This window comes from Haliaeetus albicilla, chromosome 4 (genome assembly GCF_947461875.1).
Source record: "Haliaeetus albicilla chromosome 4, bHalAlb1.1, whole genome shotgun sequence".
Taxonomy (NCBI): Eukaryota; Metazoa; Chordata; class Aves; order Accipitriformes; family Accipitridae; genus Haliaeetus; species Haliaeetus albicilla.
The window spans coordinates 46,137,972-46,165,692 of NC_091486.1; the positions used below are offsets into that span (position 1 = coordinate 46,137,972).

General features: G+C 44.7%; 1 protein-coding gene across 16 annotated transcripts in view; it reads left to right on the forward strand.

The window, feature by feature from the left end:
• The first annotated feature begins 864 nt into the window (after nucleotides 1-864).
• EIF4G3 (eukaryotic translation initiation factor 4 gamma 3) overlaps nucleotides 865-27,721 on the forward strand; it is a 150,328-nt gene continuing 123,471 nt past the window's right edge. For 7 of the 16 annotated variants that reach the window (XM_069780395.1, XM_069780408.1, XM_069780407.1 and 4 more), the window contains exon 1: nucleotides 1,090-1,391. In XM_069780395.1, the coding sequence (XP_069636496.1) occupies nucleotides 1,207-1,391 (185 nt within the window). In that variant the 5' untranslated portion in view covers nucleotides 1,090-1,206. Of the gene's footprint in view, nucleotides 1,392-2,826; nucleotides 2,846-27,721 lie in introns of those variants that run through there. The other 9 variants (XM_069780390.1, XM_069780392.1, XM_069780393.1 and 6 more) reach the window with 5 other exon arrangements.

Genomic DNA, 27,721 nt, shown 5'->3' on the forward strand with positions numbered 1-27,721 from the left:
GTGAGGAGGGTGCTGCAGCCTGGCTGTGAAATGCTAAAGATGGCGGTGGCGTGGCAACCCTCAGCAGGGCAAAGGCATGGCGTGGGGGTGTGAGGTGGCTGCCTGCCCCCCACCAAAGGCAGGTCCAGAGGGCCCACCCAATGCCGGTCCCCAGTGCCAGAGATGGGCTCCCTGAGGGGCTGCTGGGCCTCCCTCACAGCCACCGAGTCACCCTCAGGGGTGCTGCCCCTCACGCCACCTCATGAGGGGCTGCGGCGCTGGCTGCCCCTGCCAGCCACCCCAGGAGCCTGGGATGTGGCTGGGGGCCGTAGAGCTGGCAACGGGGCTGGGGGTAAGTTCTTGGGAAGGGGGAAAGCCCCTGTGCCCGAGCAGCGGGGTGGGTGCTGCGGGGGCCCGGCGCCCCCTCACAGCAGAGGGCCGCTGCCTCACAGCCGATCGCTGCCGAAGTCTCTCCGGGCCAAGCCGAAAGCGCCCGAAGCTGCGGCCTCGCCGCTGCCGAGAAACTCCGGAGTCCCGAGCGCCTCCCGCCTGGGCGGGAATCCCTCCTCCGAGCCTGTCCGAAGCTTCCCGAACTGCCTCACGCTCTCGGTCTCCGGAAAGAGCCGAAGTTTCCCGAGCGTGGGGGTCACGGGAGGTGCCGGGCTGAGCGGGGAGGAAGGGGGGAACACGGGGAGGAGGACGCGTGCGCCCGCGAAGGTCTCCGGAAGGAGCCGAGGTTTCCCGAACGCCGCTCGCCAGCGAGCGGCTCCGGAAAGAGCCGAAGGTTGCCGAGCGCCGGTGGGCCGAGCGGCTCCGGAGCGGCCCGAAGGCGCCCGAGCGTCCGTCCTGCCGGACTGCTGGAGGCGGCCGCAGCGCCATGTTTGATGCTCCGCTACTTCAGTGAGGAAAATCCGCCGGCATCGCCCGAGAGCCGCCACCGCGAAGGGCTCCGCTGCCCCCGGGGAGGGGGACCGAGACCCCCCGCCGCCGGCGGCTCATGAGCAGCGCGGCCTGAGCCGCCTCCCCCCCTCCCCTCCCCGCCGGCCCCTCTCCCGTCCCCTCCCCGCGCCGAGCCCTCCGGGAGGCGCGTTGTCACGGAGACCGGCGCCGGTGCCGGCCCGCCGCGCTGCCCCGGCCGCCGCACCGGCCCCCGGCCCGCTCCCCGGCTCCCCCCCGGCCCCGGCCCCGGCCCCGCTCCCCGCCGGGGGGTGGTGGCTCCGCTTGGCGATGAGTTTACCGCAGAAGGCGGCTTTGAAACCCGGCGCGGCGGCGGCGGCGGGGACCGGCCCCGGGAGCGGGGCGGCGGCGGCAGCGGCGGCGGGGCCGCCTCCCCCCCCGGCTCCCCCTCACCCGGCGGCGGCTCCGGCGCCTCACCCCAACATCAGGGCCTTGCCGCCCCAACCGCCCCAGCAGTATCCTTTGCCCCGGGGGGAGTTGGGGGGGGCGACACCCCCTTCCCCACAGCGAGCGGGGCCCGGGGGGGTGGGGTGGGGTGAGGGGTCGTGGGGGCCCCTTCAGGCCCGGGGGGGGGTGGGGAGGGGGCGCCCCGCGGGGGGGTGGCGGTTGGGAGCTCCCTGCTCCTTTTTGTGGGTGTGTGTTTGTGTGTGTGGCCCCCCCCCGCCCCCCCCGTGCAAAGGGGGGCTGCACCTGCTGGGGTGGTGCGAGGAAAGGGGGTGCCTCACCCCCCCCCCCGCTAATGGGCTCGTTTGGGGGTTTGCCTCTTTCCTCCTGGGAAGGCAGAGGGTACACCAGCCCCCTTCCCCCCCCCCCGAGCAGCGGTGACCCCCAAGGGTAAACTTTTAATTAGAAATTGCTCCTCAGTTTTGCCTCTGGTCCTGCCCAGGTAAGTGCTTTGGTTTTGTTGTTTTTCCAGGCCAATTTAAACCCAGGTTTTTCCAGCCGGGGCCGATTTTCATGTGATTTATTTATTTTATTTTATTTATTTATTTTTTTTTCCCCCCTTACTTGACTGGTGGAAATAAATCTCAGGTGGAATGTCGCACTGAGCAGCTTTCTCTGCGAGGCCACGCGCCTTGGGGAGGAGAAGGCTCCCACTCAAAAAATCCCACCGCCAAAACGGCCACTGTTACAAAGAGAGGCCAGCGGTTGCTGCAAATGTTTTTTAAAGGTCTTCGGTTCTCTGCTGCGACTAGGCCCCAAGTCAGGAGGTAAATACTGCAGGGATCAGCAGGAAAGTGGGGTGGCCAGCCTGCCTGCCTGGATGAGGTTTTGTTTCCAGTGTCGGACAGCATCCCCTGGCAGACTGGCTTTTCTCCCCCCACCCCCCTACCCCCCCCGAAGTTTTGGGGCCCGGAGGGGAGCATGAAGTGAAAAACATACTTGGTGAAATATTGCCTTGCTGTGTTATCCGGGAATGGTGTGGCGTGCTGTGTAGGGGACGGTCAGGAGTGTGTTTTGCTATTTATCGGTGGCAGTGACTTAGGTGTTAACGTGAAAGTGCAGGGTGTTTTTTCTGTTGAGGGCTGTTTCAGCTGTGTGATGATGTCTGTGCTCTTCAAGAAATGTGTTCCCTGTGTATAAGCATTTTATTGCTCTCACTTTCATTTTTGAGGTGGGAAAACCAAGCCCTTTTATAATCAGTTTAGGTCCATTGTTTTCTTGAGCTTCCGGCAAGAATCATTCTTGCCATGACAACAAATACGTTGCTTAAATCATGAGACTGTTGACGTTACAGATTTGTTTGGGTCAAGTGAAAAACCTCTGAAGATTTCAGAGAGTGCTGCGGAGGGACTTACTCTCCGCTGGGTGTTTTTGGCTAGCTTGTGCTATTCTGTAATTCCAGCATGTGCTTTATTTAGGGAAAAAAATGTGAAGGTGCTGTCATGACAAAGTCAGTGGGGTGGTGGTAAGTAAAACTGTTGCTCAGGGGAAATTTGCTCAGTTTTGAGTGATGTGCCAAGTGTTACAGTGGGAATGCCGGCCAGCGTGCACGTACAGAGTCCGTGCTCAACTGATCTTTCCAGCGAGGTGCTGGTTTGTCTGGCAAGGGTCTTTTTTAATGGGGAACATGACGCTTGGGTGCCTTGATAGTTGAAAGGCTGAAGTTTGCCTGGGTCTGCAATCAGGAGTGTGGTGGGCTTTCCAAAGCATTTTATTTTCAAGTAATCATTAAAAGCGCCATGGAGGGACTTGAATACTTCTCCAACGTCGTTGAGGGCGAGCTTGGTGGTGGTTTGCAAGAGCAGCTGTGCCGCCGTAACTAAGACAGGAGGACGCCGTTGCTTTTGGTGAGTGTTGTCATGAAACACCTTGCACGTGCGAGGGATGAAGTTTGGGTTTACCTCTGAGCGCAGCCTAAAAATAAAAAGCCTTGGAAGGAATGGGCAAGACCCTAAAGGAGTTGGAGATGGTGTGGCAGTGTGTCCCATCGTGGGGACCCAACTGGATGTGCGGAGCAAGAGATATAGAGGAACGGAGAAGCATTAGGCAGATATGACCAGTTGACATTATAAAGGTGGGGAGGTTAAAATGATATATTCTTAATTTTTATTTATAGCCGTGCTGGTTTTGAAAACATGGGTGTTTGACCCATACTGCTCCTTAACTTTTAAACTAATAATCTGGCCTTGTAATATATACAAACACTGTGTTCTTGATACCTTTTGGGTGAACTGTATTCAGGTGTCCTGGCTGGTTTTTACCTCCACCGAAACTTGCGTGTGCTTCCAGGTAGTAAACAAAAGCTGTTACCTTTTCTAAGTGCTGCTGCAAAAGTGAGGCTTGGGGAGCAGAGTTCATCTGTGATGTACTGGAGTGCAGAGGGTCATCTGAGTTCAGCCTTATTTTTAGCTCTGTTTGGTTTGTTGTTTGTTTTTTTTTTTTTTTTTTTCCTGTTTTGATATGACTATTGAGACAGTGTTACCCTACAGCAGATAAAGTATAGTTGCAGGTTTCTTCTGGCAACTGGGAGTGAGCAGAGCACTCACGGCAGTGCAAGGGATTATTTGTTGATGTGAAGGATTATTGTACGTTAACAGGTAGATTGGGGCTCTGACTTGGACTTTTTAAACTAGAATAGTTTCTGCACAGTGAACTTTGGAAATAAGTGTGGTTTTAGTACTTAAGACATCATGAAATTAAGCGATTATCTGTATAATCAAAAAAAGAAGAATTGGGTGAGAGAGAACTGTACAGGAAAAAGGACCGCTTACTTCATGTGGATTTGTAGAAAGGCATTAGTGAGGGGAAAAAAAATACACGGGGAAGAAGGGATTAAAAAAAAAAAATATTCCTTGAAGGAAAGCAAAGCTGTAGAGTGATGGACATGAAGAACAGAAATGTTTTGATGGGAGTTTCATTCTGTTACATGCTGAATAGGAAGTTATTGGTGCTGCTGTAAGACAAGACAGAGCTTTCAGAAATTTCCTTAACATAGTGGCTTCAAGAAGTTAAATTTTCTGTGTAATAGTAAGTTGGGCTAATTTTTGTGGCTCTGGTAGTGGTGAATATTCAATCAAACCTGATTTCAGGCAGAAATTGTGCTCAATAGTTGTCAGTGTGGACAAATCCTCCAGTTCAATTCTGACCCGTGTTTGGGGGGGGGCAGACAAGGGAGGGTGTAACTGTGTCACTGTGAAATGATGTGTAGAGAGATATTAAAAGAAATACATCCAGATCTGCCCACCTTTGCTTTGGCTTTCAGGCTCCTTCTCAGGAACAAGTTCCAGATGAAGTCGTTTGTTCTGTAGTGAGAATTCTTCCATAAAAAAGTAAAATAATGAAGGTACATTCCGGGCTGCAAACTTACTGTAGACCTTTGTGCTTTTAGCTTGATGGTACTTCTGATGCATGTTAAACTACACCGTGTTTCTTTACGCACCCTCACACTCCCACTTAAGAGTAAAGTATTTTTTGTGTGTGTTACATGAAGCTGCTCTTTAAAAAGTCCCCATGCTGTGAATAAATTTTGTGGATCAATATAATTAGGTCACCGGTTTCTTCACTGCCCCAGCCCAGACATGGGCAAACATTGTACTATGAAGGACAAACAGATTGATTTATGTTAAACCTGGGTAACGTTGCATGTCTGCTGGCTCTTCAGGGTTAATTTAGCACTGTACCTTGGAGCCAGATTAGAGCCATCCTGGGCTCTGGGCTGGTGTCAGTAGGTTTTTGTTTCCTTTTCCGAACCTCCTTGCATTTGGAGGGAGTTCAGCTTCCTGGTTGTTGATGGTCTCTGTGCAGGCACCGGTAAACTTCACCTTAATATTCACTGTGGTTGTTTCAGTGTGGGATTGGGTATCTCTGGGCACAGGTGGTTTTCAGGTTATTGTAGTGGGGCAATTGTGGCAGGTTCAGGGTGGGTTTTAACAGACGGTCATTTAAAATCTTTCTTTTCTTCGTCCACTTTAATTCCGTTTCTGAGAAGCAGAGAGGAAGAGTCAGCATTTGGGGGGATTTCTGTGTGAAGTACATCATTGGTGTGCATGAAAACTTGGGTTTTGCTAATGTTGCCTCAGCAATTGAGTATCTGCTTTAGTTTTTCCTGAGCTGCTTTAGCTAACTGTGCTGTAGTCCCTTTCAGAAAGCCATGTGCTGGTTCCTGCTCTGTTGGGTGGCATCTTCTGAATGTGAGTGGCTTCCCAAAAGCCCAGGAGAACAGCAAGAAATGCAGGATCGCTCTCAGGAATGTAAGAGACTGTGTGAAGTTGGAGTGAGGTACTTGCAGCGCTTACCCGGTATTTGGATGTGGACTAGGTTGTGCCATTGGAGTAGGCCTGTGTTGGTAATCTTCTAGTTAAATTAAAACTGTTGAGAAGGATTTGGGTGCGTGGGGTTTTCTGTCCTCTCTCAGTGAGCAAAGGGTTGAACTGGAGGGGAAAGTGCCGAAGAATTTCTCCAAGGAGAGCGTCTTCAGCATCTGCTGAAGGAGCAGGGTCTCTGGGTTGCTGTGATACCCTCTGGGAGTTTGGAGCTAATGCCATCTTCCCTTGCTGCTTACTTCCATTACGAGTGGCTTTTTTCCAGAGTATGCGATGCAGCGTCTCTCTGTGCTCTCTGGGGTTTATCTGCTGATGACTTTGAAGGTGAAGACCCAGTGATTAGGAAGCTGTTCAGTCGTAAAAGTCAGCTTGAAGAGTGTGATTGTGGCTTTTGTGCGAAGCACCATGCCTCCCTGCGCCTTGGGTGGATCAGCTCTGGCTTCTGGGCAGCTTTGACATTGAACTGGAGCTAAAACAAGAGCACGGCTGGAAGTCCTCTTCCAGATGCCAGTGGCAGCCACTCGTGAGGAAGGGTGTTCGGAGTGTTATGGTCATGAAAGGGAAGGAGTGGCAAGAAGTGGGAAGGACGGGAGGAACTGGGCTGAGATCAGAGGTGTTCCTTGCTCTCTATTTTTTTGAGTTCAGGAGTGAGCTTTCTGAAGTCACGGCTGGATAAAAGGAAAGAAGGGGCAGCGGTGTTGCCTGAGAAGTGTTTCCATGTTACAAGTGTCTGAAGCCATGGAAATTGTACATCTTGGGAGGGTATGCAGCAGGAGAGAAGCTTTGAAAACACAGAGACTTTCCCTGCTGCTCTGTGGTAGTGGCTCTTCGGCAGGGGAGGAATGAGCGCGGGTTTGTGAGCGTATTGCCAAAAAACTAAGTGCTTTTAGGCCTCTCTGCGATCTCCCCTGTTGATGTTCCTCAGCCTTGGCATATCTTAGTGTTCTTTCAAGCAGAAATAGCTCTAATTTTTTTAATGACAAAAGCTAATCATGTTATAGTGCAGATATGTCACTTTACCAGCTTTGTAAGATTTTTGTGGTGAAATGACTTGGAGAAAACCGTTCTTCCAAAAATGTGATTTCAGATAGCTTATTTTCTCCTCATATTTGAGGACATGATTGTGTATGTTCTCTGGCAGAAGTCTGTGGGAGAAGGTTACTTTAGCCATTTAAATATATATGTATTTAATGTGCAGTACTGATTTTGGAACACAATTTGTGTTTTTATCTATGGTAAGAAGTTGGTGAGAGAGTAATAGGAGACTTAGAACAAATAACTTCCCTTTAAGATGTTGGGACATAGAAGGATTTTCATCTGTGTGTATGGGTTTTGTCTGTCCTCTTAGGCCTGAAAGGCTTTTTCATGCCGTTAGCAAATTTTGGGACATGTCGAGCTGGCGCATTTGCTCCGTTTTTGTTTTGTAGTAAGAGTTAGCAGTGAAGATCTCTTTAGAAGTTGTAGGTAACCTATATTTTCTTTTTCCTCCTAATCCAGCAATTTCAGGGCTAGTCAACTGTCAAGTTTAGTTGTGTGTAAATCTGCTAATATGATTAGAGTCACTGGAATTTTTACTCTGGGGAATTATAGATGGGTAGGATCACTGTTTTACAGAAATTTCTTTAGTAGGAAACTTTATCTTTGACTTGAATGTGTCTGCAAGCTATTGCAAAGACTTTTCTGGAATGAATGGGGAAGAGAAAACTGGTGTTTGTTATGGGGCATGAAGATGTGGGTGGAGTCGTTGTGTACCCCATGGTCTGGAGGAACCGAGGGAAATAATTTTTCTTTTTTTTTTTTTTGCAAGGGAACATAGTTGATGTGACTTCTCATAGTGCTGTGTTTTACACTTGGTGGTAATTTCAAGAACTTCTCCTATGTACAGCTTTCCTTTCCAAACTGTGGGCTTCATTTTGTCTCCTAAATAGGAAATGATGTGGAACAGCTGGAAGAAGAAAATAGAATGCATTCTTAAAAAAGAAAAGGATCAAAGGGAGGAGAGCAAAATAAGCTTTTAGGCTAGTGAAATTTTCTAGTACATGTTATTCTTATGTTTTATTATATACGTCTGGAAGATGTCCCAGAACGCGCTCTTTCTTTTTGTAGTAGGTGATGGCATGCTGTTGCTGATGGGACTTGAGTCAAATTGCTGCTGGGCATGTAACTAGGTTAATGGGACAACATTTTTTTTCTTTCCTGAAAGCAAAATTATGCGCTCCCTATTCTGATTGTACCTTAAGAATTGTTTTTACCTTTGTTTGCTGTGTGGTCATCTGAGGTGGAGAGAAAAGGACAAGTTTCCCCACACCGAGATGGTATCAGGTTTAAATCAATTCTGCTAGCAAAAATAATATGTTTCTGCTGTTGGTTGTAACACCTTTGTGTATCCTTTATCTGGATAAGAGTGAAAATATTTCCAGAGCTTTAAATATGTCTTGAAAAAAGCAAAGTGGCTTCTAAAATGTGCATCTTGAAAGAAAAACATATCCAATCCTTGACTGATACTGGTAGTGTTCTCCAAAACCATTGATGAAGTGTTGAAATGGGTTAGGACCTGTCAAGATGCGTGGAACAGCTGCTCCTTTCCAAGGGGTTGAGCTCAGCAGGAATAAGACACTCATGCTCTGGAGTAAGAGTATCTGCCTGGGAATAACTCTGTAAAAGTTGCAAACACAAAGACCATCCCCGCTCTTACCAGGGGAGTGGACTTCATGTGATACATCCTCAGGGTGATAGGAAAAGAAATCTTGCTGCCAATCTTTGAGTTTGCTCTTGGGGCTTTGAAAACACCGAGCAAGGAAGAGTTAATGCAGTTAAAGATCTTAAATAACAGATTTTGCTGGGTTTGGAAAGTTTTTGGGAGGTGGAATCTAATAAACATTGCACTGATTCTCTCTTTTGGGTTGCCAGATGATGATTGTATATTTGTTTGTGTTTTGGTTTGATTTACATGTGAGAGTGAGTGTGTGCAAGTTACTGAATTACTAAGAGTAGTCCGATTTAAATGTCTGCATTGCTGGTGGCATTTGAAAATGCATTTGAACTAGTGCTATGGCTGTGTTAATGGTAGTCTGAAAAAGAGATTTCCCTCTTTTATACGTTATTAAGAAGTCATAGAAGTTGCTGTGCCTTGAAACCGACATTTTCCTGGGCTTATTTTGTTCTTTTGCCAAAAAGGAAAAATGACAGAAGTCTTCAGTCTTTTCAGACTAAGCAGGAGACTCTTCCTGTAACATCAAAGGGAAAGATTTTTTTAGCGATACTACTTACAGCTTTGCTTTTTCAGTCAGCCACTGTCTTTGAAAGGCTCCTAACATCCTGAAGAAAGGACACGTCTGTAAAGAGAAAAAAGCGCATTTCCACTAAGTGGGGACACCTAGCCCTTCTGTCCTTGGACTACCATGAGATCATCTACAGAACCATCAAGTCCAATTTGAAACTCAGAATGAAATTTGGTCTGAAAACTTTCTGGAAGTCTTGAATTCTTGTTTGTGGTGATGTACAGGGTGCTTTAGGCTTGACACTGGACACTTAGTTTTGCAGCATGCAGCTGATGAATTGGACAGACTCAGTATCTAGATTATATTTGAAAGGGAATTCGGCAGGCTACTATAGCTGAGGGTAGACAATCTATACCACTTATTTGGGGTGGAAGTCAAGAATTGAAACCAAAAGCATTTAAGGCATGTTTGTTGTGACTTTTAATGTGAAATTCATGGTGCATCTCAAACTCTGGAGTATGGTGGGAAAGGGATTTCAGCAGTTGGTGGTTCATGCCCAGTTTTAGCATGGTGAAGTTCATGTAGAAGGCTCTTATGGATGTACTGTTTTTTGAGCTGGTGAGACATCTGAGTTCGACCTGCTGTAGAATATAAAGCTAGCTTCAGTTTGCATCATGCTTTCTCACCGGTGCTTACACAGATATAAATACTAGTTACTAGACGGCCTCTCTTCAAATACTTTACTTTTCTGGGCTCTGCATTTTGTATTCTAGATTTGCAAAATGCAAATAATTCAGCTGTCAATCTGTCTGTGTAACTTGGGTTTTATGTTTTCCTTTGGCGTTGTGTTTTAAAGTGGATTTCAAAGTGCTTTTATGTCTGTCTCTTCAAAATAAAAAAGACCTAATTTTTGTTGATATGCAAATACTGTAAAGTGTAATTTTCGATGAGCTTAAGCTGTTCAGCTTAATGGTATTGATTAGATTTCCAAAACACCTTTTTTTTAATTAAAAAGAAGTTCATCTGCACAAATAAACTACTTTATGTTTAAATGTTTGGGTCTGAGGTTGTGCACCAAGTTTGACTTGAAGTGATTCCATTCTGCCCCCCAAAAACTTAACATTTTGTTGCACTGTCAGTGGCAGTGGTACCTAGTATTGCAGGCATTCACCGAAACAATTGTTGCCGGCACTTGGCACGATCCCCATCGCTCTTTGCTAAAGCCAAAGCACACTTTATCTACTCAGGCTGACATTAAGATCATTAAATAAATGAATGAATTGTACCGTCACCAAATTCCCATTCTGGCAGCCAAAGAACATGTGAATTTTATAGCTGGGACCTCTGTCCAGAATGTCTTATTGAACGGCCTAGATGTCAGGAGTGGGAACAGTCAGCAAAAAGCTTTCTAGTAAAATGTGTGTGCCTTAATGAGAATTATGGTGTGGAGTGCTGTAAAAGCCTGAATTACTAGACATCTGATCATCCAAGATGAGTATTAATCAACCTGTGAAGGGCGTGTAGAAAGAAACTGGAGCACAGCAATAAAACAAAGGAGCAGGAGAGAACCGAAGAGGTGTGGAGAGCTGTTTCTCCATTGGCAACGCAGGTCTAACTTGCTGTTTGAAAGGAGTTTGTTGGGGGAAGAATGCAGCCAAGCTTGGAAGTGTTGAAAGCAGGGATAACTCTTTGTCTCCGTCAGGGAGTTTGAGGTCTTGCTGGTTGAGCTAAAATGCTAAAAGGTCACTCAGGGTTTTGGAAGATCTTGGATAAGTCTGCTGAACTTCCACCCCTGGGAGGAGAAGGTTGAAAATACTTTCTCAGAGGAGGAGAGTTCACTCAGCAGGCTTGGATTGCTTTTTCTTGTGGTCTACCTCCATCCTCGTTTTTATTATGTTGCTCTTAAGATGGTGTTTTCACTTTGGAATAGGGGACATAAAAGATCTGTAGCATCCATGCTTGCTGCAGGTGGGTAAAGAATGTCTCTGAATTGCAAACGAAAAAGTGGAAGTGTGTTTTGACCAGACAATTTGGTGAAGCGTATAATTGTGTGTCTGCAGGCTGCTTGCACTGCAGCCCCAAATAATATCAGGGGTGCTCCGCACTAGGGATAACTTAAAATGTTCTATTCAGTTTGTTCCTGTTCTGAAGCGTAGCAAAGCGTTGGCTTTAAGGACCACATTCAGTGCTTTCAAACTGGAGCGAATCCTTTTCTTAGTCTTCTCTTCCTCCCCATACCTTAATGTTTGTCTTGATTATGGTTAATATGATAAAAGGCTGCTAAAATAGCACTGGTAACCAACACGGTTCTCGGTGCATCCTTATTCATGTTTTAACTGGTGATGTCACTCACTGCCATGGTGATGATGAAAGCCAATTGGGTAATGTTCGTAGGTACTGAAGTTCATGATCTTTGAAGACCTGCTATGAATAAGTGATACTGCAGTTTCTGTGCAGTCTGAAATCAGCAAAACTGGGGGTTTATGCTAATCAGACAAGGGGCAGTCCAGCCTGCTGCGGTGCTCGGGGTGTCCCATCGATGCAAACAGTCCCGAGCAAGCAGAAGGCAGGGACCGGTCCTGAAATTCCCATTTCTCTCCCATCTGGGTTAGCACATCAGGTACATCTTCACCGACTTCTACCTGCATGTCAGCTCAGCCGTGTAGCATTACTTCGGAGGCCACTTTGTGCAATAAAGATGTCTGCTTGGAAATCTTCATCGATGGCCACGTGCAGCAGATGCAGCCTTCCTTCTGTGTTTTACCTCTACATTTGTGGCCGAAATTCAACAGGCAGAGCTGATGGAAGTAAAACCAGCATTTCTTTAAATGAGAAATGCTCTGAGACTAATTTACTGCTCATCTTCAAACTCAGCTGGGATAAATATATTGTTGCTATTACTAATTTTCTTGAAGCACCCTGTAGAGGTGCGTGTAAAATACGCAATTTGAGGAAAAATTGAACATGCGGAGGATTGGACCAAGGAGACCCAGAGCTCCTGTCCAACCTATATCCTTCTATGAACTATGTTTTTTGTGCAGCAGTGTAAGATGCATTGCGCTGTCTTCCCTAGATGCCTACTTTCTCAGGATTTCATTTTGTATGACATGGGATTTTAACTTGGGAGAAGTCATAAGCTCCGCATGTGGCAAGAGGGTACTTATGATTTCATTTCATTTTGATAAACCGCTGAAATAAAGATTATGGGGGGGGAGATCACGAGGCGTTACAAAATTGGGAGTCGAAATGAGCATTAACGCTCTTGAGAAGCATACTTTTAGAATTTGTTGCTCAGCTGATGGAAGGACCATCAGTCTGGGTGACAATGCTGCTGTCACTGTGATGTCTTCTGACAGACTGACCAGCAGAGCATTACATTTTCCCATGAAGTCACAGCATGAAGTATTAGAGACACGGTAGGAAACGTAGCTGAGTGAATGAGACAGTAAACTACTAGGCTGTTTGATATTCATGCTTATCATAGAGATAGAAAGCCTGGCTTGGAAATAAATGGTTGCTGCTGTAGGGTCCCGAACCCCCAGGGATGCAAGCAGCGGCTGTCCCTGTAGGGAAGAGGAGTACGTGGGTTGTAATCTTGTAATCTATAGCAGCTTATTTGTGGGTTTAGGGTACAAAGTTTGAGGTAAGTGGGCTGAGGGAGTTCTGTGTTAATGGCATGCATAGGAAGATAAAAATAAGTAAGCTGTGTTATAGTACATTACAGAAATATAGACTCTTGGGTGAAAATTGCCACAAACGAGCGCTGTAGTACTTGTGTCTGTATTGGGAACTTTTTTTTTCCAGTCATGTAACAACATGCCCCCAGATGCAGATAATTGCTGGTGCTAAAGGGAAGCTGGAGATGTATGGTTTTACTTTATGAATTCAGTATGAGGGAAGGTAGACTGTAATACCCACACGGAAGTTTGTTCCAGACTGTAAGCTGAATAAAGGCCGAGTAAAAGCTTGGTAACCTTTCTCTGTGATGAGATGGGTTTCCTCCTGGTCTACCTTCTTCTGTATGTCCTTTTAGTTATGTCATCTGGCCCTCTGTCCTCTGTTTGGACTTTAGTGTGCTTAACTGGTTATGTGCTTGCAGGATAAACTCAGCACAGAAATAACTCTGTGTGCTAAGTAACTGTTCTGAAGGAAAAAAACCAACAAACCCACGAAGCAAACAATCCCAATCTTCGCTTGCTGGGGAGGCTGTTGGGAATAGAGGAATTACTCTGCCAGCTCACTGTATTGCCCAGCGTAAGCTGTCCTCCCCAGGTGCGCAGACAGCAGCTCTGCACTTCACAACCCAGACCCCAAAGCGTGTTTATCAGGTTACCTCAAAGCAGCACTCGAACAGTGGCTAAGCAGGTCAGAGCCTCTCTGTGAGTGTATGTGCAGCTGGTATCGGGCCAGAAACTGCTGTTTCAGCTGCTAATCAGGGGACAGAAGTATGCTAAATTTGGGGATATTTTTCTTTGAAGTGTGATTCAGTTTCTGTTGAGATACTGTGTGTTTTGGATATTGTCATATGAATTGTTTTAAGCTCAATGATTGAAATACAGAAGTACTTCACAGTAAATGTTCTATCAGCAGTTGCATTACAGAGTGTGAAAGGTAGACGATGGGTATGGCTTTAGCTCTGCTGTCTTGTCTGTGTTATTTTATTAAAAATACTAATTTTTTCTGCCAAACTAGATGCGTGCAGGCAGCTGCTGCAACCAAAGGTTTGGAGGACAGCAAAAGAACTGTACCTGTTAGTTTTGGAATAGACCAAAAGCTAACGTAACTCCAGAGAGGAGCAGGCTGGTATGTGTCACTTGGCCAAATAGGAAAAAAACTTGTTCAAAAACTTGTTCTCCCCTGGCTGTCTCCTCCCAATTGCTCCTGTGTGATCTCCGTCAAGCCGGCTTGTTTGCAGCCTTGCTTTCTTTATTTTTACAGCATTTACCAAGACACTTGCTTAGTCTTAGTCTTGTATAGGTACTGTTCTGTGTAGGACTGCTACTATTACTTTTTTGTCGCCTTCAAAATGCAATAAAGGAAAATATGGCAATCATCACAAGTTCTGGCTCTGACGTTGCCTCACATCACATTTGCTTGTGTCACCCCAGCTCTTCCTTGGCCACTGCTTGGGACTTTTGTGGATGTGACATTTCTCTTTGAATGCTTATCTCCTATTAAAGATTCCTGCTTTTCCCGCCCCTGCCATCTTACTTTCTTGAATAACATAGTTTCTTCACCCTGAAGACTCCTTCACGTTTGCTGGGAGTGATGCTTCTGACCACCTCTGAACTTCTGCCCATCTGGGATGAGCATCTTCTGTCTACCCTGATGATGGTTGCGATTAGTTTACTCAGTGGCCTTGCTTCATAAAGTGACCCAGGAAACCTTCTGTGCCCATATTTTCTTCTCCCAGCCCTTCTGTTCACTTCTGTCTTTAAATGTTTTAAACGAGGATTGCTTTACCAAAGCTGGTTAGGGAGGAATTGGATGGTTTTTAAACTGACAAAACCAGGGGTGTGTGGTGAGCTTTGACCCTGGTAGTTATCAGCTGGGGAAGAAATATCTTCAGCCAGCAGCAACTGGAGCAGTTTTTTGGCAGTGTCTTTGCATTTATTGTCTCTGGAGGGAGGTTTGCAGTGTGCACAGTTGCCTCTAATGGGTGTGCTTGGGGGGGTCGTGGGAGCTAGCATACCATTTCCCTGCTCAACTGTTTCTTATGTAAATATGTTTTTTAACACTTACCAAATGCTTGGTAGCCAGAGGCTGGTCTAGAAGAACTTTGTCAAAGAAAGCGGTGTTAAGATATCTCTCTCTTTCAGGTAATGGATTTTTTTTTTTTCCTTCTGTTGTAGTTAATTGCAAAAATAAATGCGGTTAACAGTATCCAAAGGACTTTTTTCTTGCTGCACCATGCTGAGAAATGCCTTGTTCAAGATGCTTTCTTCCCTCTGAGGTTAGTTCATTTTTAGATGCTGAAGGGCATTTTGAGACTTTGTTTTAACTTCGTTTTACATCATGTTTATATGAAACAGACAAGAAAAAAATCCAGTGCTTTGCCAAATATTTTTGGAAAGAACAAGCTTTGTGGATAATTGTTTTCATGTTCTACCTGCTCCTTGGTGTGTTAAGGCTATAGAAGAATCTTCTCTACCCTGAAAAAAGGCTTTGAGAGATTAGTCTTCAAGTAGTCACTTGAGGTGGGTTGATTAAGAAATATACTCAGCGTTAGATTTAATCAAGTTTGAATAATGGAGTTAGAATTGACTGTCACTCCTGTAATCCAGTTATTTTTAGATCGGGATCGGTACTTGCCACTCCCCAGGTCGTCTATACCATTGCTCTGAAGGCAGACTGATCAAAATGCCGTTTGACAGAGTGGATCTTCTCCAGTTTTGTACTTGCTGCTTCATCCCACTAACAAATCCCTTACTAAATGTGTTGTGCCAAAACTTGGCAATTCGGACCAAAGGGATTCCAGTGCAGCACTGAGGGTTGCTACCCAAAATACAGCTCAAATATGTAAGTAGAAACATCATGGTGGTGTTGATGGCGGGACTTCAGCTCCTTCTGTGTTCAAGAAACATTTGGTGAGGCACTAAACATTTGATCACCTTTTAGCTCTTGGATGTCTTGGAGGAAAAAGGGACAGGTATGAAATACCTTCAGGATGTGGATAAGATGTGCCTAAGCAGGTGCTTTATCTATTGCGGTGTCAGAAAGTCTTTCCTGCTTGAAGGTGTAATGGTGGGGTGTGGCAAGTCCTGAGGCTTGTTGCTGTCCTGAAAGCATGGGAAGCTTGCTGGCCAAATCCTTGCGAGAGCTCACTGAGCATCAGCATACCGCTTAGACACTGCCCTCTTCGCCGCCGGTATCATAGTGTGAGATCCTGAGCTTTTTACACATGCTAGCTTCAGCTGAGTGCCTCAAGGGGAATAGTATTTGTGACAATTGAGACCTTACCTCTCACTGCTGAGTGCTGGAAAGCCATCCTTTGCCGTCTTGCAAGGGATGTGTGTTGTAGCTGATGTTTGGCTGTGTGTTTTCTCTTGCCTCAAGGTGAGAACAAAACTGTTTCTTTGTGGTAACTTTCTATCTTCAGCTCAGGAAGACAGTAAGTTTTATCTGGATTAAAGCCTGAGATAGCTATGGACCAGGAGGGGTATGTGGAAGCAGCCGAGGCTGTTAGCCATTCACTGCTGTTCAAGAGAAGCTTGATTGCAAAGGGATCTAGTGGAGGAAAGTGGGGTCGCTTGCATGGGAGGTGAATGAATCTGGATTATTTTAAAGGAGCTTCCTTCCTTTCTTGACATGCCCTGGCTACAGAGAGAATCAGAGCACCTGATTTGCTAAATTCCTCTTAAGAACAGGGAAATTGCAACAAAATAGTCTTTCCAGGGATTGAAAAGTGATTGCCCAAAAAGTTAATCAGCCATACATGTGCCTGGCAAGCGCTCCACAATACTGTCATTTTGGTTGTGTCTAGCAGTAATATCAACTTCCCCATAGAAACCTTTGGTGTCAACGTGGGCAGAAGGCAGCCAAAACTTGCATGAAGTTCATCTCCTGGTGCCTTCAAGCAAGGAGTTGTTTAACCATAAGCTGGAATTGTGACTTTTTTGTGCATTATTCCCAGGCAGGGCTTGTCTTTGCTGTGTCTAGGATGTCCACTTGTAGGTTTTGGTTTTGGTTTCTGGGCTGTTACGTCAGTGTAACCACAGCGTAGGAGCGGTTGCAGGTGTGAAGTTGCCTATGAGAGACAACCCACACGAGAGGCCTCAAATGCTGCATGTTGTAAGCTTTAGAAGCAGGTAGGATCAGAGGGCAGGCTCTCATTTCCCTGTCCACGGGAAAAGCAAGGTTTCTGTGGTCATTTTGCATGATGCCAGCGGACAGGACAATATTGTAAGGTCATCCCAATCTCAGAACCGACTCAGGCAGCTGTGAAACGTGATTGAAATGAAATCAGTGAACTGGTTACAATCTCTGTACTGAAAATGGACGTCGTCCCCTTTGCAGTTTACAGCTCAGTAGAAGCAAGGAACATAAAAACAGGAAACCTTTACTGACAGTACTTTGAAGAGGCTCATTTGGTTGACACATCTTTCGGTCATGTTGCTTGTCCCTTAAAGCCTATTTATATGCTGGGGTGCCGAGGCTGCTGTGTTCATACTGAAAGCAGCAAAGAGCCCAGCAGTTGGGACTTAAATCTACCTGGTCTGTGGCAGCTACACTTGGAGCTCTTTTACTGGCCTTAATAAACTTAATGAGGTTCTTTGTCTGGCTTTTCTTAGGTCTTAATTTTCTTCCACATGAATGTTCAGGTATAAGCAGCATCGCATACCTCTCATGTACTGCGTAATAGTGTATGTGAGAATTTCTGCTTTTTTTTTTCCCTTAGTTGTTTTATTGAGTAACTTTTATTATAGGTTGTTTGATTTCTAAATGCTGGCATTTCATAATTGCATCTCAAAATACATGTTATCTTTGATCAGTCCTGGACTGTACAAAGCAGAAGTAAGTAGAACAAATATTTACATCTTGATTTACCTGAAAACAGAGTGTACTTTCATGCAGACATTATTGATGTTCTCCTATCTATGGTGGTAACATTAAAGCTTTGGAGTAAAGAGTTTTTACTTAAGTTGCTGCTTGATGCATGCTGTGTTCAGGAATATAAATAAATAAAACTTACTCTGGTATGTTTTGTTCTTAATCATCAACGCAGCAGTCTCTAACTTGTATTTAGGAAGGTGAAAGAGAATTTCCTATTTATATACTATCTCTGTTTATAATGCCAGAGTTGCAAATTGAAGCCCAAGTCATTGCCAATCAGAAATAGGTGTTTTATGGACTGTGTTTCTTTTTCTTCTGTATTTCCATGTTTCATTAGACTTTGGTTTTGAGCTTGCATATTGTAGCAGCTGCTGCCTTCACTAGAGTTTCAAGTGCACAAAGAATTATCTGAATTTGTGCGGGGTAACTTTATTTCATTGCTCTTTATGCTTTTTTGTTCTTTCTCGCCTTTGAGGGTGTTCTGGTAATTGGACAGTTGGACCTGAGAGCATGTAGCACCTTGGCATTAAAAAAAAAGGGGGGGGGGAAGATGTGATGCAAGAGCGTGCTGTAAAATCCCACTTCTGCAGCAGCCACAGGTACTTTGCTGTTTGCAGTGCAAGGGGTTTTGTTTTTTAAGTTCCTCTTCCCTGCTTCATGAGCCGCCTGCTTTATGAGCTGCCTGCTTGATGTAGCCATTCCCCACCTGCGAAGAAACAAAGGAGGCAAAAAATATTCATGCAGTCAAGGAAGGGAGGGCGGTGGGTGCGTGTGTTTCAAATGCCTCTTTGTGCTCCGAGGTGTGTGTTCAGATACGGCTCCGGGTGCAGCGGGCTGCATGCTTGGTCCGTTGAGAGGATTCTCCCTCTGGAGGCATGTGGGATGCCTGAAGAACAGTAACTTTTTGCACAGCTGGCTTTTTTTAATGAGACCGTCCACCATTTTCTAATGAAGCAACAGATCAGCCCTTCTAAAAAGATCTTTATCTTAACGGTTAAGAACGGGAGTCCTTTCTGTATTGAAGAACCTGAAAGGAAATAGCATCCTGTGCGAACTGTGGCTTTGTGCATACTTATGTAATGGGCTATCAATCAAATTTAATTAAAACTGTGGTTATGGTGGAGTTTTACTCCCTTTTACTTCAGCTACAACATGGGGAAAAAAGTTTTTATCTTTACAAGCTGTTTTTGCTGAAGTTATTGCTGTGATTGCAATTAAGAAGCCCTTGTTTTTAAGGCAAATAAATTAGTTTGCTTCTTTTTATATAGAAATTTCTGCCCCTTGGCCAACTCCAAAAATAGATGTGGAGTCCCCGAAAGCAAAGTGCTTAAATGCAACAGTATGTGTTTGCTTGTTTGGTGGTGCAAAAAGATGGGATTTTACCAACTTTGTCTTTTGTGTGGTTATGTAAAGTAAGGCTCCTGTAGGAAAATGGAGCCTGCACGCTCAGGTTTCCTTTGAGTAAGTCTGTGTGCATCCTGCGTGTGAGGCATGCGAGAGCTCCCTCTTCTATAGTAGGTTCATTTGGTGATTGCCATGCTGTCCCCTTGCATCCTATGGTTAGAAGAGTAAACGATAAAGGGGCGGAAATACGGACTTTGTTGTTTTTTCTCGCTGAAATTCCTTTGCATGGTTATTTGTGAGGCTTGCTGCAGAAACCCCTTTGCAGCAGTTCTGCCAGCATTGATATCTTGGCTCTGCAGTGGTCAAGACTTCAGAAGCAGGGAAAGTTCAAACCTTGCTCCTTGGCAATAGGCTCCAGCATGCAACGAGAGCTGAGGGCTTGGTTCAGGAGAGAAGAGGAGCAAGCCTCAACGTACGTGCATTTGCCACACTTGGTTTTTATAGCAGAGTATTTTTGTTCCTTGGGATATGCAGTTTGCAAGGAGGTATATGGTGACCATGTCTTAAACCACGTGGAGGGTCCAGCCTCATGGACGTGTGAGAACACACTCCTGGTCCTTGTGGTTGCATGGCTGAGGTGAGGAGTTTGTATTTCAACATCTGGGAGAAGAAATATCCCCTAGCAAGAGTCAGTACCTTTGAGATAGTGCTTGCCTTCATTGCTCTGCATTTCAAACTGGTGGTCCTGTGTGTCCGTGTTAAATGGCACGCCGGTATCAACTGGGACCCTCCTCCTTTGACCTTTTGTAGGTATTTTGGTTAGCTACTGAGCAGTGCTTTGTTTTTATGGTAACACTAAGAAAATGAGGAAGGAGTTGTTGGTTTTGTTTGGTGAAATCAATATTAAATTTATTTTCTCTAGAACTGTGAAAGGCTTGCGTGCTTTGTAGCCTGTTGCATAATTATCTTGAAATGAGGAGCAGGTCTCTAAATGTAAAGGACCCGGAGAAGGAACACAAACATTTCCTCAGTACCAGGAGTGGAACAATAGCTCATTGTTGGGAGGAAGGGATTGCAGAAAAGCAAGCGGACTTTCAGAAATAGGGGGTTTATTTTCTATAGCTTACTATTTATATTGCGCTTGGAGGCTCTTTGGGAACTAGATGTCCAGTTCCTGGAATGTGTGTCCCTTGGTCGAGGAAGGTTGGGTGCGAGCAGAGCATGTCCTTTCAGTTGGCGTTTGTTAATAGACAATGCCTGGGTTACAGGCTGCTTGGAAAGCAGCTCTGTGTTCATGCGAGAGTCCCCTCTCTCTCTGCCTCACAGCTTGGCAGCTGAGGAGACGTCCCCTAAAGAGACAGGACTCTTCTTCCTCCCACCCTCACTTTCTTTCTGCTATATATCGGGCAGTTGAATAGGCTTGCATTGACCAGAAAGACAAAGAAGTCTTTCAGGCTCTTGCTTTAGCCACAGCCAGTGTGCTGTGGGCTTTTGTTAATACTTTCAGTCCCCCCTTTCTCTTTCAGCAGCCCTCACTCTCATTGTTAATACATTTCAGGAGCAGCACTGATATTTCTGAATTCATTTTGTTTGCTCAGTTTGCAGGAAAAGTTGCAAAAAGCTGGGGAGAGAACGCGTTGCCTCTTGCGTTCTCCGCAGAGTATTTTCTTTCATGCCTCTAGCAGGGAAAAGTGGATCGTGTAAACAGATCCTGGCAAATCCATGCATGAGCGGAACGTGGTTGTGGAGCGTTAACGCCTGTGCAGGCTGCGTGCACGCGGAGACTAAATGGCTTGTTCCAGTGCTTGGGAATACTAAATGGCCTTCCCTCGCCCCACTTGGATTAGTCTCCATGTTGTCCTGTTTAATTTTGTTTTTGCATTAGCCAGCTAAAGATGTAAGCTCTTATTAAAACAGCTGTTTCTGTTAAGTGGCAGTATAGAGTTGGAGAGTATTGTTCAACAGTTGTAAACTCATTCAGCATCATTCTAAACTGACTTTTATTTTGCGAGTGGATGTGCAAGGGGGTCTCCTCCCACCGATAGGTAGGCATGATGGAAAGGAAAGCTACTTTTCCAATTCCATGTTAGTAAATCCGAAAGCTACTGGTAGGTGCTCTCTAATCTTTATGAAACATCAGTATGGGAATTAATTCCTGGAAATAAAATGTTAGGAGGCAGCTGATGGAGAGTGCTGGTGCATAACAGGCATGCAAAAATGAATGTAAATGGAGTAAGGATCGAGGTTGAATGATTATTCCATATTGTGGAGCGCAGACAGTAATTTTTGGGGGACTGCTCCCCAAAATCAAGTGTACTGTTGGGTGAAACAAACTGGGAGAACAGGACAGCAATAAATTAGATAGTGCAAATTAGACAGTGTCAGCAATACTGTCGCAATCGAGAGATGACCACAAAGACTGCCCCAGGCTTTGAAGCACCTCAGTGCACCTCTTTTTCTAGAAACAGTTGGCTTTTTGGTACTAAAACCCAATTTTTAATAGCATGTAAAGCTGCGTTGTTTTCAGCTTGCATCTCCTCAACTAGAGTGTAAATTGTGGAGTTCAGAGAAATAAGTGAGGCTGTATTTCTGCACCTTGTGAAGGATAACGTAACACTCTGTAGTGATATGTGACAAGAGGGGAGAAAAATGGCATTCAAACCCATGGAGAGGCTTCAGCAAGTGGCAGAAGAAATACTTGTCACGAGAGTACAACTTATTTTTTCCCTAATGGAGGATGACTTAAACTTTTTAATAGATGAATGCTGAGCACACAGTTTCAAGCTGGAAAAGTAGCCCCAGACACAACTGTTCATCACTCCTTCCTAGCCATCTTGTGCCTTGCAGTTGGGAAAGAGCAATTGCCTAACTTAGAGAAAGTACCCATGTGTGTGTACGCTTTTTTTTTTTTTTTTAAGGACTTGAAGGCTTTAAGATCCATAGTCTTTTAATAAATTAAACCAACTTCAGATATATACAGTAATACAGGGATGTAAGACAGGAGAATGTGCCTAGGTTGGCATTTCTTTGCCACCTATCTGGAGGAGCATGGATCTGTCTGATTGCAGTATACTCTATCTTTTTGAGAATGTATTTTTCAGTGATGCTTTACTGTGACTTTTTTGTAGCAGTTTCTAAACCAGTGGATACCTACACATGCAAAATAGGAATCAGTGCTTCTCCTCTTGTCTCCTACCTCTTGACACCACCCCATTAAATGGGATAAAACAGGTTTTGAAATAGTTTGAGGCCACTCAGTAAAACATGGATCTGGTTCGTGTTGTTGCTTTTGGGGAGGAAGCTCTCTGTCATCTCAAATTTAGCTTCGCATTTGAAAGGCTTCCTTCACCATATGACCAAAAAAAAAAATAATCTAATAGTTCATTAATTATTCAGAAGGGGTTACTTTAGCCAGGGAAAACTTCACAACTGGTTGGCTACCCAGTGCAAACACTCCTTGTGCCTTGGTAAGTGTTGTCTTAAGTCTGTTATTATTGTCAGAGGGTCTGGTTCTAGTTTTTGGGGTTTTTTTTAGCTTTGTAAGTAAATGCCTGGGGTAAAATCCCTGTGTGGCAGTGTAGCCCAATAGGGGGAGTCTGAACTTTAAATAAAGCCTTGTCTGAATTCCTTCCAATTTCCTGTACAAAGAGATGAGCCTTGCCGCGTGTCTAGAAGGCTAATAAATTTAGGCTCTTGCGGATCAAAGGGGAAATGAATTTGAAGGCCTAGGGGCCTTCGCTTTACTTAAAAAGTATGGAATGTGTCCGTGAGACAACACTCAAATTGTACTTTCTACTCATTCTTTTTTAATTTATGCCCAAACTTTCCCAACAAAGTTAAAATAAGTTGTTTTCTTCATGTCTTCAGTGAGTGAAATTGTGGAGCTGTCCCACCGCTTCTCCCTTTGGTGCTAGAGGGTTTGGACCTTGGGGTTGGACCAAGTTTTCTGGATTTTTGCACATTTAGCCCTAACTGAGGTGAGGTGTGCTCTTCTAATCCCCTCTGCCCCCAAAGCTACCAAAATCGTGGCGCATTTTGGCATCACTTGTTGCAAAAATCCACCCGATCGCTTCATTATGGCCACTGAAATGCAGATTTTCTGAGCTTGGTTTTCTTTCTGTTTGGTGGGGGGGAGGAAATCTGCCATCTTCCTCTGCAAGCCTTTCTGGAAGATTTGTTGTAATAAAAATCTTGGGTTTAAAAGCCCTGGCGTATGTTTTGACCTTGGGTGCCCTTTTTACTGCTCTTCTTTTCCTGTCTTTGATGTCTGAGCACTGCATATTTGTGGCGATTTCCACAGGCATGTGTTGTGCTCAGACAGACGTGGCTGTGCTTCCGGACTTAAAATGCTGGCACTCGGACTCAGTTTTGATTAGTTTTAGTTTTGAGTAAAGAGAGATTTTCTGATGCATAACCATTGGCCTGGGACTCTCAAATCGGCTCATTAATTATTGGGAGCATTGTCAGGGTGCGGAGGTGGGAAACAACTCTGGGATGGCTGGAGACAGATTGATGTAGCCAAGTTAGGAGGGGGTCTTGACCAAACTTGTGTGATCTCTTGACCCTCTAAACTATACCAGGGACAGCTCCATCAGACAAGGGAAGGGACAATCCCTGTTTTAGTCCCTTAAGCCTTTCCTAGTCTAAAAACATAAAATGCAATTGCATGCATGTTAATACTAGCTTAGCTGAACTGGCAAAAGTACCCGTGGAGCGCCTCCTGAGCAGAAGAATGCAGTGTATTAAATGTGTGTATTTGACTTATGTGGTGATAAAAAATGCCTGCATCTGCTAAAGCTGGGTCAATGGTCGCCTTCCCATTTGGGCTGATAGTGGAGAAGGCTTTTCTGTTTCCCTGACATGGCTCAAGTAGAGAATGCAGGAGATGAGTCAGAAAATCACAAGATGAGCTGCTGCCTTTGTTTTATCGGGGGACTTGTACTAAGAGTGGATGGATTTGCTCCCAAGTGCTGGGGTAGCCCTTTGGGTTTTCAAACGTTTGAAAGAATTTGATCAACTCTGCTTTTTCAGGTCCTCACATCCTCTTCCTTACTTTCCCCTCCTATATCTTTTGTTTTCAGCTCCAGCTCCTCTGCCGGGAAATAAATATAAACTTGCTTGCTTTTTTACATGCTCTTACTAATTCTCATAGTACTGCATTTCTTGCAAACTCTTCTATTTCAGGTGTCTGTCCTCTTGAGGTCTGTTTATGTTGGGTTTTTTTCCTTTGAAAATTTGAACCTGCTTGGAAATGGGTACATGGAGACTTACTCTGTTTGGATCTAGATGGTTTGGCATGGTCCCATGCCAAAATCAGTGCAGGGATTGGGGTAGGGGACAAAAATTCAGGTGCTCGAGGAATACCTGGCACTGCTGTTTGCTCCTTTTACTAAGTAGCTGTTGGATTTCAAAAGCTTTTTTGGGGGATGAGAACCCAAAATTTCTTTCCTCTCTTCCCAAATGTCATAAATGCCCATTTCTTATGCTCCACCATCATCCACATCTCTCCAAAGAAAGAGGAAGTCAGCTGTCCCTGCTCAAAGGAGTTACTGAAGAGCGTGAGTCCTGGAAGCCATTGCAGGCTGTGCTGTGAGCCTGTTAATTCAGTGATCGGGGATGCCCCAAAAACACGAGGGGAAGGCAGGATCTTGGGTAGGCAGCTCTCCTGAGCTCTTCCCCACTGGCTGGTGTGGGTGAGCAGAAATGTCATTAGTGCCTGCCTCATTATTCACTGTGCAAAGCATGTAAGCCCCAGGCTCAGAGCTGAATCTTTTAATTTGGGCAGCGAGGCATTACAGCGCTCCATGTGGTTGCACCCAAACCCATGTACATACTTCACCCTTAGAAGCTGGGCAGTGTTAAAAATCATTAGGCTTCAAAAGCGGGCAACTTTTCTTAAGGTAGGATGTGAAGGCTGACCCGGGGATGCTCTGCTCTGGTATGGAGACTGGGGTGAGCTGGACGAAGCAGTGGCTTGCCCGGTGGTGTTCAGCCTGTGTCGGTTGGCTCATGATAGAGGAGGAGAAACGGTGGTAGCTGGAATTTAAACGGAACAAACTTAGCTGCTTGCTCAGCAACAAAGTTTTGTCTTTCAAACCTAGTTTCTTATGGTTCTTGCTGTGACAGTTTTAGGAAGTTAAGAAATGTCTTGTTCCTCCTGCTTTGTGTCTGGGAGGTTTATAGAGGAGATTGCCCACAGCTCGGCTGCACTTGCAAAAAAAATAAAATAAGGCTGGGGGGATACTCTTGGTCACTGTGCTTCAGGTTTTGGCTTGAAATAGAGCAGGAGATGTCCTCCAGTCCTGTGCTGAAGCCCCAGGTGAGACCTTGGCTCTTGTGTGAATCATCTGGGGTCAGAGACAGACACGCGTAGTAGCTGAATAACAGGTCTGTTGGTCTGAGCACATGAGCTGGTTTCTATGCTCTTAAAAGATGTCATGAAACAGGAAGTCTGTTCTAGAATCAAGTGCTCTTCTGATGACGTCTGCAGCCAAGGGGATTAACGCCACTGAAGGAAAAAATGTGATTATTATTATTATTTTTAACTTTTCTGAATATAGGAGTCCCTCTCCTTCTGCAGCAAGAGTATGATAGACCCGATAGCAGTAAAAACATGCAAAAACTGATCATTCAGTATGTATTTCGGTGACTTGTTAAAATATAGCAGATCAGGTAAATGCCAGGTAAAGTAACCTGAAATTAAAACAATCAAAGTGGAAATCAGAGTGTATCCGTAAGAAAATTAAAGTTTTGTGGTAATGTTTAATAGAAGCTGCATGGTAAAATGTAAACTTTTTTTTGCTTGAGCTCTGTTCTGTAGCCTTAATGTTTCTTTTTCCTCTTGGCCGACAGCCCCATTTCTGCCCCTGTTGTGCAGTAAATGGCCTCGCTGTGCATGTTTCCACATCTCGGCACATCTCAAATTCCCGTCACCACTCAGAGGGTCCTAGAGAGTGCTCATATTTTTCCATTCGAGAGCGCCTGCCGTTCTGGATGACCCAGAGAGCTGCTCTGACTCCTTTCCTCCATTTACAGGTTTTTTGCTTATGGAACCGTAAGAGGAGGGAGCTCTGTGGGTTGTGTTTTGAGTGGGAGGGGGCTTTCCTCAGGTGGAGGTTTTTTTTTCCCCTTGGAAGCAGCAGTAACAGCCAAAGCTTGACTACTCCAATCCCTTCAGTAAGGAAGATAAGTCCTAAAGGATTTTTCTTTTCCAGGGCTGTTTTCTATGCAATTACAGGGAATTTAGTTTCTAATGAAACAGTGGAAAGTAACTCCCTCCCACCAGTAGGATCATCCATGGTTTGCCTTGGGCATTTGCTTTTGTATATATCAGCCAGTTTTTATACCTGTTGTCTTTACCTTAGGTGCTGTGGCAGCAGCTAACCCGACCTGTGACAGAGATGGTCCTTAAAGTAGTGTCGTGATGCAGTTTTCCCTGCTGCTGTAGGGCTCTGTTACTGCGAGGTGGTGCGCAGCATTGCAGACTCGCTGGAGTAGGCAGCTCCTATTAGCATTACATTTTACCCACCTAGCTGAGAAACCACTTTTGCTGGGAAAACAACCTTTTCTGTTCTTTATCTGTGCACAGATCCTCACTTGATCTAGCAAAAGGGGTTTGGTTTCTTGTTTTTACTTTTTTTAAACGTGATTTAGTTCAATTGGTGCAGATTCTGCATGCTTTCTGTTACAGTTGAGTAAAAGGCCTTGTATCCATTCACCTCGATGTGTTAAGAAGCATCTCTAAGCATGTTTGGTATAAGTCAACTCAAATGTAAGTGTCCATTTGAACAACAAGAAGAAAAAGCCTTTTTATGTAGGCAAGGCCAAGTACTTCAGGCTATAGCAAGTTTGATTAAATGATTGAGAATTCAAATCTGGAGATCCTGTTGGGGATTTCCAGTTGGATTTCCCCTTCAAAGTGCTGTTGGTTGTGATTGGTATAAGGTAAAGATTAATAATAGGTGATATGAAATGGAAGAAGGGTGGTGTTATATGAAAGTGAAGATGACTGATGAAATAGCTGACCTTGCAAAATACTTTGTCTTGGCAATATGCTGTTAAAATATGGAGCAACACATCACAATATGTATATACAATCACTTCTGATTCTATTTAAAATATGAAAAGACATAATGCTTAATATTTCTCTTAATTGGAGAAGGAGCTTCTCCAGCAAACTCTGACCCAGTGCTGGGTGCCTAAGAAGCCTTATACAAATCCTCAGCTACTGTGCATGTCTTAGAAGCATTCAGACATGGACGTAATTAAGTAAATCTTGAAATTGCCTGTGTGTTTACTATAAATTATTCTATATTTTCAATTAATCCATTTAGTGAAGGCACATGGAAAGTTGTGACAGCTTAGCTCAGCTTGGACATCTGTACATTTTAATTAGCTACAAAATCTGTTTTCTCTTCTTTTCTTAAGGAAAACTTGGTTATCTCTGCAGAATCTTAAATTTTGCAAAACCCTGGTCCACAGGTCCTTAAAAATTACTTTTGAAACACCAACTTAACTAAAATGCTTTAGATTAAATATGAGATTTGTCTAGCTTCAAGGTAGCTTGGGGTTTTTTTTTTTTGCATTCTGATCATTTGTTGCTAAAGATCAGGTGATTCATTAGGGTTGGGGCTGCGAGTCTGGCTGTGCCCATCCTCGGTGCCAATTGCAGAAAACAAGCTGGTGTTAGAAAACAGGTACAGGATTGTACATTAAACTAAGGATATGGTTTGTAAAACTTGTGCGGGCAGAATTGGTACCCAAGTGCTGCAGGCATTCGTGCTTAGCCCCTATTGTATTTTTTAAAGGAGTATTGGTTTTTAGTCATAGGTGAAAAAGTCATAAACCCATCCCTTTTATTAGGTGTTGCAAAATCTAGGTAGGACTTTGTCAAACTTGAAT